Here is a 9,466-nt window from a genome sequence, read left to right on the forward strand (position 1 = left end):
TTGGAAACAATGTAGATTGATAATGTTTTATTATTTTTATGCTTTTTTACGTGATTAGAATCCTTTTAAGTTGCAATTTTTTAAAAAAATTTGCATAAATATAGCAAAATATTATTATTTATTATAGTGATATAGACATTCGATGTCAATTATTGATAGATGATATAATTTATTGATAACTATTCCTAATAGATAATAAAATTTGCTATGTGTACTTTTAGTTCATCTTGTTATATTTGAAAAGAATTCTATTTTCAACGTATTTTAATTAAAATTTTGATTAAAGATTCAAACACATTAACTTTTATTTACAGAATTATTGACAGGTGTAGTTTATGGTTTTAAACTTATATTAGACAAACTTGTTTAGAAATAATTATTAGATACAGCTTAAATCCATTACTCAATCATTTGAATGTGCAAGATATGGGGGAGAAAAGAGACGACGGTTGTGATTGTGAAGCACACCTAACTGATGCCCAATCAAGCGATTGACACATTTCTCTTCACTTTAGAAACAACTAAAGATATTGAGTCAAAATCTCTTGAGAAAATTTATTTACTTAACCTCCTTCCCTGTCTTCTCCTCCTCAATTGTGAGAAGCATTCATTTATCTTGTGAAATGCACAAATGCCGGTTTAGTGATTAATTACAAATTTTCGTGTTACTCTGAATTTAAAATAATATAAAAAATTCTAACATTAGAGAGATACAAAATATCAACTATACTTTCCATTGTCTGCATCCAATACTGCTTTGGTTCGTGTTGATCAAATATTTCCTTGAGTCATTGACAATTTTGAATGTTATTCCTGGGCAGTAAGTTATCATTTCGAACCAGAATCTATTAGCTGATGATTAAGAAGATGTTTTTCATCGTTGTCAATGAAATCAAGACTGTCTTCAATTTCGTAGGTAAGGTCAACCTCTGTTTGATCCTTATCATCAAAGTCTTTTGCCTCTGAAATATGAAACTGACCGTCTTGTTCATAGAGCGGTGAAGTGCTAGATTCCAGATGCAGCATTTCAGACTCTATCAAGGCGTGCATTCTTGCGCGCTCTCGGTCTCTTGGATACGAGCAATAGAGGAAAGTGTAGATGAAGCAACACAGTGACATTGGGAAACCAATGGCTGCATATAGTGCCCTGGCTAGTGATTTTGCATTCTCTCTATCGGTTTCAATTTGTGAAGAATCTGTGGATCCTTTTGCTGCTGGTTTATATCCATAAACATGCTGAGCCAGAACTCCAACAACAGGAGGAGCAAACGATGACAGAATCGACTCAAATGATCGATCCAATGCATAGATGCTTGTTCGTGACTTCTTTGGGACTATCTCTGCAAATATTGGGCTATACACACCAATAAGTATGCAGGTATGATTGTGCAAAGCATGACAGGCATAATTAAGTATGAGATGACATTTTTTCAATTTATCTAACCTTGGCTTCAAATGATCAAAAAATCATTCAGCAAAGTGTATGTGAAATACATTAAAGGGCGTAGTTTATATATTTTGCGAGTAACAACAAGTGTGGACCTCAAACACAAATATTGTAACTTCAACCTATTATTTCTAGACTTCAAAACTCAACTTCACAACCCACCCAAACAATCTCTAGTTGACATTAGTTCTTGCAAGTATACCCTTTCTAAAATAAATAATTCGAGTTACTTAAGCATCCACAATTCACCAATATGGCATGAATGTCATTTGTGCAACAAAATTCAACAGAGTTTTGGAACCAAACTAATCAAAGTTAGGGAGAATTTAGATGAAATCTTCTTTATTTGATTAGCAAGACCTCCTAGAGTGGCATGAAAATTGGTAATGCAATAATATAACGTTGTTAAGTGCATTAGATATCTATTCTAGTTGATGAAGACACATACTTGTTAGTTGCTGGTGCATTCCATGACATGGAGAAACCCATGATGAACAAAACCAGTCCATGCAAGAATGTTGTGGATGGATTGTCGGGTAAAACCAGCAGCAAGATTGCAGCAAGAGGAACTGCAGAAGCTGAGCTTATCTGAGATAAAACTATTCTTCCTGAATTAGGAAAGCGTTTTGATAAGATATCCCCCATTCTTCCTCCAAAAATACCGCCCAATGAACTAGCAATTATAAAGAGAGTCCATAGAAATCCTGTTTTCTCGTGAGAAAAGCCTACTAGTTCAAGCCACATAGGAGCAAATGACAAAGCCGACCATGGAAATGATCCTGCAACTCCCTGAGATACAATTATCTGGAAAGATTGGATCCCTATAACTGACTTTGATTCTTTAACTAGATCCTTTATTTCTGACCATAATGGCTTGCGTGGATGATCCTTGCCTCTTCCATTATTCTCAGAAAAGTGTGGATCGTTTGCAAAAATCCATACTAGCAAACCAACAATAACACTAATGAGTCCAACAAGATGGAAGGAAATTCTCCATCCTGGGATTCCCATGAAAGATGTCGACGCCATTAATATAGAACAAAGCCCACCAATAATAGAACCAAGATTTCCTGTTAGTTGTAGCCATCCAAAAGCCAAGCCACGGTTACTATCATCAGTTGAATCAGCAACGAGAGACTGGATGGCAGGTATCACTATGGCAAGACCTATTCCATTCAAAGCTCTAGAAATTGCCACCTGAGTGTGATTATCAAATTAGTATTAACGATGGTATCAGGACGAGATTCACTTCCATTTTAGTGCGTTAATGTTCTTATAATGACAGATTTCACAATTGGATACATGAGACTTAGCATGGGAACAATATTACAGAATGAAAGGGGGAAATAAGATTACTTGTTGAATCAGATTCATGGATATGAGAAAGAGGAACCTGGAAGAATGTGGAGGAGATGGCGACGAGGAAAGTGGCAGCGGCCCAGAGAAAAGCACCTACAGCAATGACATGGGCGCGATTGTGATGCACGGCTAAGTAAGCAGCTAAAGGGTAACAAGAAGACTGAACTACAGATCTAAAGAGGGTTAGGGAACCTAAGCCAGTGGGATCGATGTGGAGAGCGGCCCCAACTTCTTTATAAACTCCAGGCAACAAGGACTCATCGGTCCTCTCCATAATAGCAGCCAGATTCACTAATATCAATGTGACTGCCTCAGGTTTCATCTTGGCCCTCTCCACACCCAAATGGATAGGGGATCGGCGCCGGAGAAGTGCGTTGACTCCGGGCCGGGAGGTGAAGTGAAGACTACCAGACAGCAAGAGGGTATTGTGTATTGTATGGGTGTTGGTTGGGTCATGTGTGCTGCCGTTTGACTTAAACGGTAAAACATAGACTAAAACGAAATATTACCCATCAATCTCAGGTGATGAATTCATTCAACCAGGCAAAAATAAAATTAAGAAATATGTGTAAGAAGAAGAAAAAAGAAGACATTTTTCAACTTTTGAAAAACGTTCTTCCTATCACATAACAATCATCTGTTATGTGATCAGCCCAGCCCAATTTAGAAGCCCATCCATATATTTTAAACTTAGGTAGAAAAATACAAAAAGATCAATAAAAGAAAAATAAAATAAACCCTATCGAGCAGACGGCAGCAGCAGCAGGAGCAGAGCCTCAATCCTCTACTTCTCATGATCTGCGATCCACTGACGCCCACCTCCACCATTCTCCTTCTCCGTTCGGCAGTTCGCCGCCGCTATCTACGGTTTTCCTCCCTCGTTTAATATCTCCTTTCACTCAACTTTTTCAACTTTTATTTTTAACTTGTATTGTATCCAATTCTTTAAAGTGAATTTTTTCTCTTTTTTTGTACACAATTTGATTATTTATTTATTTATTTTTATCACCCTCCAGGTTAATTTAATTTTAATATAGCATTTCGGATAACTACTCCAAACTTAATTCTTGTCCTCCGAGCTCCCAATTCTCCGCTCTAGGGCTTCTGATTTGACGAACACCACTATGGCTATGCAAACTGGAGTAGGGCTTTCTAAGATCCTGATTCTTGTTGGAGCTGGTATTTTCTTCTATTTCTGATCGATCTTTCAGTTTATATGATCCAAGAACGGTTTTTTTCGAGTCTATGTCACGTTTGTTAATATTGCTATCGTGCTTATTTTTACAGGCTACTCTACTACGATCATGCTTAAGAATGGTAAATTGTCGGATGTATTGGGTGAACTTCAGGTATCCATTTCGATTATTTTGGATTCCCCCCCTTTTATTCTGCTTAATTAGCTCCTATTTTGGGATTTTTTTAAGGAAAACTCTAAGGTGTTATTCAGTACTGATTTTTCGTGTAATTGTCGATTGGGTGTTTTGAAGTTCTTACCATCATCGTTTATTTATGGTGGACTCTGTAACTCGCTTCCTAGGATATTGTTGCTATGAAATTGCTTATTGGGTGTCTCATAAATTTGTCTCGATCTAGTTTAAACGATAGAATCACCTGGCTCAGATAAGCGTTGCTAACTTATGTTCATTTTTTATATGAGTGACTTCATTTTATATTGTTATGCTTACAGTCCTTGGTGAAGGGCATGGAGAAGTCTGGGGAGCAATCCGAGGGTGATTCCGACTACGCTGATGCTATTGCTGCTCAGGTGCTGAATAATTACATGTATTTTAAAGAGGTATTGTCCGGCAGTCAGTTATGTGGTTAATGAAATTCCCAATTGACTATCGTGTAGGTGCGTCGACTAGCTATGGAGGTTCGACAACTCTCCTCGTCACGACAGATAACTATTCTCAATGGAAACTCTGGGAATATTGGCAAGTACCAACATATTTTAATTCAGTTAATTGGAAAATTGCATGATTGGTGTTCTTTGATGATGTCCCCATAATGGATCTTTGAATTTGCTTAATGCAATAGTTCTAGGTGTCAGTGGTGACTTTTCGATTATTTATTTGTCAACAGGTAATTTATCATCTCTCATAGTTCCAGCGGCTACTTTGGGTGCTTTGGGATATGGATACATGTGGTGGAAGGTAAACTTACGGTCTGTTTGTTAGATAATTTGTAAACAATGGATTCAAAGAAAATAGAGTTGTACTTTATGTTTTCAGATATGTGTTTGGTGGCAAATAAAAAATTTGAACCAAGTGAATATGAAAATATAAAACAGAATCCAGATTCTTTACCAAATAGGCCCTTTGATTCAATGATCTAATATTACATTACACACCCAAAATTTAACGTTGTTTTTTTCCATCTTTCTATACTTTAGTTTCATGTTGGTTGGTTTGGCTCTTTTTTTTTTTTTTTTTTCATAACTCATATCTTATTTATTCTTCCTGTTTGAGTAGGGACTTTCCTTTTCGGATCTTATGTATGTTACAAAGCGCAATATGGCTAATGCTGTCTCAAACTTAACTAAACATTTGGAGCACGTGTCAGAGGCCCTTGCTGTAAGTGTGGTCTAGTATGCCCTTTAACCTGTTTTATTAAGAGGGAAAGAAGTGTATGTATGGCTTATGTCATAGTGTTATTATTATTATTAATGACTTTTGAGAAGCTGGCATGTACATTTCTGCATATTAATACTTAATCCGTATTTCAGACGTTACTGATATTTAGTAGTTCTTTTTTCTTTCCTGTTATGTATATTGTGGAATCAGACATCATATAACATTCAAGTCATTCACCCCACCCCTCAGGCTGTGTATTATATTTTTCAAATTTAATTTTTTTCCTATTTTTTTAATTCAGTTCTTTTAGAAAATTATTATTATTTTCATAATGATTCATTTTGTACTTGTTTCTTTTGTTGAATAGGCAACAAAGAGGCATTTGACACAGCGGATTGAGAACTTGGATGATAAGATGTTGAAGCAGAATGAACTCTCGAAATTGATTAAAGAAGATGTATGTGATCTAAAGTTTTTTAGTTCTGTGACAATTGAGTTTTATGTCATCTGCAAATTTTAGTAAACCAACATTTTTGTCTATGGTATAGGCATGTGTTAGTTTTCAAAAGTCAAATGTCGAATGCACCATGGACTTTATGGTGGTCTAGAGTTATTCTGATAGAAATAAATTTTATACTGCCGTTAATCACCTTTAGCACCACATCTTGTTAATCACTTTTAGCACTACATCTTGTTATTTAGTTTTTGAAAATCCCTTCCTTTCTGTGTCGTGGTACACTTCTTTTCTCATAGTGTCATTTTGCTATATATATGATTGCATGGACCTGATGCTTTGAGGTATCAGAATGTTATGTAGTTTAGAAATACCTAAGTCTCAGAAGAAATATTGATAACTTAATTGTAATATGATCTCAAATAAAGCAAAGCTAAAATGCTTAAGCTAACTCTGTATAGATGTAGTGAGTTCGAAATCCTGTTCATATAAAGTGGTAGATGGTGCATTCTGTCAACTATTTGATTACATTTACATTATTTTCATATGGTTATGATTGGTGGAACAGGTGGCAGGTGTTCAAAAATCTCTTTCCGACATTGACTTCGACTTGGGCGAGTTGCACAACATGGTTTCTGGTTTGGTGAGTTTTCCATTAGATTGGTGATCTTATCCATTTATTGCATTTAGCATGTCGTCACTTTTACTGTTGTACTTTCACGGGCATGTCAAATCTTTTTTCTTTCTTTCTATAACTGCTTCTGGCTTTCAATAAGTGATGAGGAATTCTTTAAAACTTGTGTTTACTGAGAAGAATATGACATTAAAAGATATTACATATTAGGTACCACTGTTACTTGAGCATTAATAAGTCTATTGCATCTCTTAACTTGTTTCAGGACGGAAAACTATCTCAACTTGAATTTAAACAGGTGAGAAACTTCCTCTTTTAGATTTTGGTATTTTAAGTATTATATTATTACTGAATTGGCAGGTGGATCTACGTGGGAGCATTGCCCCCCTCAATGATGATTTTTCAATTTTGTAAACAATAGGTTTCAAACATATTACAAATTAATATTGATTATTTTATTGAGAAAAATTGTATCTAATTGAGCCTCAGAATTTCAATTTCTTACAGTAATTGATAGTACATTGTAAAAAATTTAGGCTGCTATTAGGCAGATTTTGAAGTTCAGAAACCATCTAGAATCAAATTCAGAAGTCCATGGGATAAGTTACTGATCTTTTATGAAATTGTGTCCCCTAACATGAAATCTTGGATCCGCTATTGCTGGTTTTCCTTTATACTTTAAAAGGGGAGGTCACCAATCAAATATAATAAATTGGTTAATTATTGGCTATGTATTCAGAATAGGGAGGCTTACTATAGTTGTTCTCATTTCCTGACATGGTTTTGTTTTTATTTTTGCAGAACCATTTCTACTCTTATGATATTGGAAACGTTGCTTATAATAATTCTTTTTTATCAGGATTTTGCAACTCTTGGTGTAATGTACTTGTGCAACGTTGTCGATGGAAAGCAAGTAAAAATGCCTGAAACATTAAAGGTTGAGTCCTCGGTATTTATTTTATTTTTGACATATTTATCATGCATGTATGTCGGTCAATTTAACTACTTGCTCAATTATCTCCATTACTTATTATTTCAATCTTGGAACTCATGCTACATGTTGTATCTGACTCTCCACTTCATGCTTCCCTGTGAAACTAATTTTTGTATCCATTATCCATACCCGTTACTTGCAGGAGCAGTTTAAAATTTCAGGCAAGGCTCAGGGTCAGCTGATGCCTCTGGAATCTCCCAGTCTTAAGGTATGCGATGTAAAGCATCCCCCAATTGGTTGGAAGGGGAATGTGTAATGGTTTTCGATGTGATATATACGTGGTTCTTATGTGGGGGGATGTTTGGAGGGTTAACACGTAGATGAGTGATTTATTGTCTTAAATATCATTTACTATTTGTTACTTGTTTGTAAGTGTGCCGATTGTATTCCTTCAGGGTCTTAAAGAACTCACTGATACACTGTCACAAGATCTTACATGCGAGCAACCAAGAGCCCTGCTCAGGTTTGTTGATTTTTGAGCATCTTGATCTTTCCTCTGCATGCAGTAGAAGTGATTGATGTTCCATTAATGTTTAACAATGTTGTTTAATTAGGGTTTTCTCATTTTACTTTGAAAATTTGGAATTTGAAACTATAAACACTACATATCTTGACTCGTCCAACTCTAAGGCCAACCCCACTAGCAAATCTTACTGGTTTGGATATGTGAAGTATAGTTACCTTGCCCATGTTAGATTGCCTTGGTTTCTACTTTTCATCGAGAAAAAGTTGCTAATAGAATAAAAGAAAAATAGTTGAATGGTCAGATTATATGACTCGATGAGCTCACCTAGAAATATATATCTCGTTTGAGTTTTGCATCTTTAGATGATAGTCTCTGTGTCTTGTTAAAAATAGGGGAAAAAATTCCGGCCCCTGGTTGGGAAAATATTAGGATGATTAATATGATTAGTAGTAAGGGGCATTCTAATAATTAGACATTAAGTTTGTTAAGTCTTTGGGTTATAAATTGGAGAGTATGGCTAGTGTGTGGAGGACTTTTTGGGTGAGCATAGGCTCCTTGGGAGACCCTCCAGAATGTCCTGAGGAGTTTTGGTTATTAAATTCCTTTCTTGCAATCGGTCCTAGCTTGATATTGTTGTTTTTTATTTTTCTTCCGAGTTATTGGATATTTTTCTTCTTGTTGGGATCATCTGTTTGCGGAAAGAATAATCCCATTATTATCGTAACAATATGTTTTCTTTTATGCTTTACATGTTCATGAAAAGATTCCTTGCTTTGTTGTGACCGTTGTTTTGAGAAATGGCAGGTCCACATCGACGAGATGTTAATGAGAAGAGAGATTGTTTGTTCTGCACCCTCCCGTGTTAATTCTACCATCATCCTCATAATTTGTTTAAGTTGTTAATCATACATATATCCCAAGGAGGCGTTCTTTGGGCATTTCCTTGTATGGATTTTCTTTTTCTTTTCCCCCCTAAAATCTATGAATAGTTTATGTTGGCAATGAGTATATTACGGTATGCGATGTTAGGACATTTTGGGGTGTGATTACTCCTTCACACAAATAAACTTTTGTATTGAGAAAATTTAGTCTACTTCCAGATTCTACAAAAATCAATGATACGTAAGGGTCATGGAACAGAATTTTGCCCCGCGGTTGGCTACTACTTTTGCTTCTAGTTTTTTTCTTTAAAATCACTGTTAATTTACATTTTTGTTTCCTTTTCTCGTTGCTTTAATCCTCTCCGTTGTGTACGTCAACATGTTACATTCCTTTATGGCTTCAGCTAATCCAGTAGGCAACCAAAAGAATGAAAAAACTGTACTCTTGAGTTGAACAGTGAATGAATATTAGAATGAATCTGTTTATTGACCGTGGGTGTGCGTCATGGGGTGGAAGTTCAAGTTTACTAAACGTGTTACTCTTCTAACGTATACCCCTGGTTTATAGATTGAGAATTAAAAAGAACAATATGAATTAACTGCGCTGTTTGTCAAATTTACACTGGTCAATCACACCCTGTCAACCGTTGTACTAATC

The 9,466-nt window shown here is 35.7% G+C and overlaps 2 protein-coding genes across 4 annotated transcripts; one reads left to right on the forward strand and one right to left on the reverse strand.

Moving 5' to 3' along the window:
- Positions 1 to 530: 530 nt before the first annotated feature.
- On the reverse strand, positions 531 to 3,363 carry LOC103484977 (uncharacterized). 3 transcript variants are annotated; one of them, XM_051088868.1, is made up of 4 exons: positions 2,999 to 3,357; positions 2,841 to 2,899; positions 1,896 to 2,644; positions 531 to 1,354 (listed from the first exon to the last, which is right to left on the reverse strand). In XM_051088868.1, the coding sequence occupies exons 1-4, from the start codon at positions 3,126 to 3,128 to the stop codon at positions 829 to 831; spliced, it is 1,464 nt and encodes a 487-aa protein (XP_050944825.1). In that variant the 5' UTR covers positions 3,129 to 3,357; the 3' UTR covers positions 531 to 828. The 3 variants fall into 3 exon arrangements, with proteins under 3 accessions (XP_050944825.1, XP_008440603.2, XP_050944826.1); XM_008442381.3 differs by having other exon boundaries at positions 2,841 to 3,363; XM_051088869.1 differs by having other exon boundaries at positions 531 to 1,340; positions 2,841 to 3,357.
- Positions 3,364 to 3,524: 161 nt separating this feature from the next.
- Positions 3,525 to 9,092, forward strand: LOC103484978 (uncharacterized). The gene is made up of 14 exons (XM_008442382.3): positions 3,525 to 3,673; positions 3,823 to 3,985; positions 4,094 to 4,155; positions 4,494 to 4,571; positions 4,659 to 4,740; positions 4,889 to 4,959; positions 5,278 to 5,379; positions 5,747 to 5,836; positions 6,402 to 6,476; positions 6,733 to 6,765; positions 7,327 to 7,404; positions 7,604 to 7,669; positions 7,857 to 7,924; positions 8,732 to 9,092. The coding sequence occupies exons 2-14, from the start codon at positions 3,931 to 3,933 to the stop codon at positions 8,751 to 8,753; spliced, it is 882 nt and encodes a 293-aa protein (XP_008440604.2). The 5' UTR covers positions 3,525 to 3,673; positions 3,823 to 3,930; the 3' UTR covers positions 8,754 to 9,092.
- Positions 9,093 to 9,466: the final 374 nt, after the last annotated feature.

The sequence above is a fragment of the Cucumis melo genome, chromosome 8 (assembly GCF_025177605.1).
Source record: "Cucumis melo cultivar AY chromosome 8, USDA_Cmelo_AY_1.0, whole genome shotgun sequence".
In the NCBI taxonomy this organism is placed as follows: domain Eukaryota; kingdom Viridiplantae; phylum Streptophyta; class Magnoliopsida; order Cucurbitales; family Cucurbitaceae; genus Cucumis; species Cucumis melo.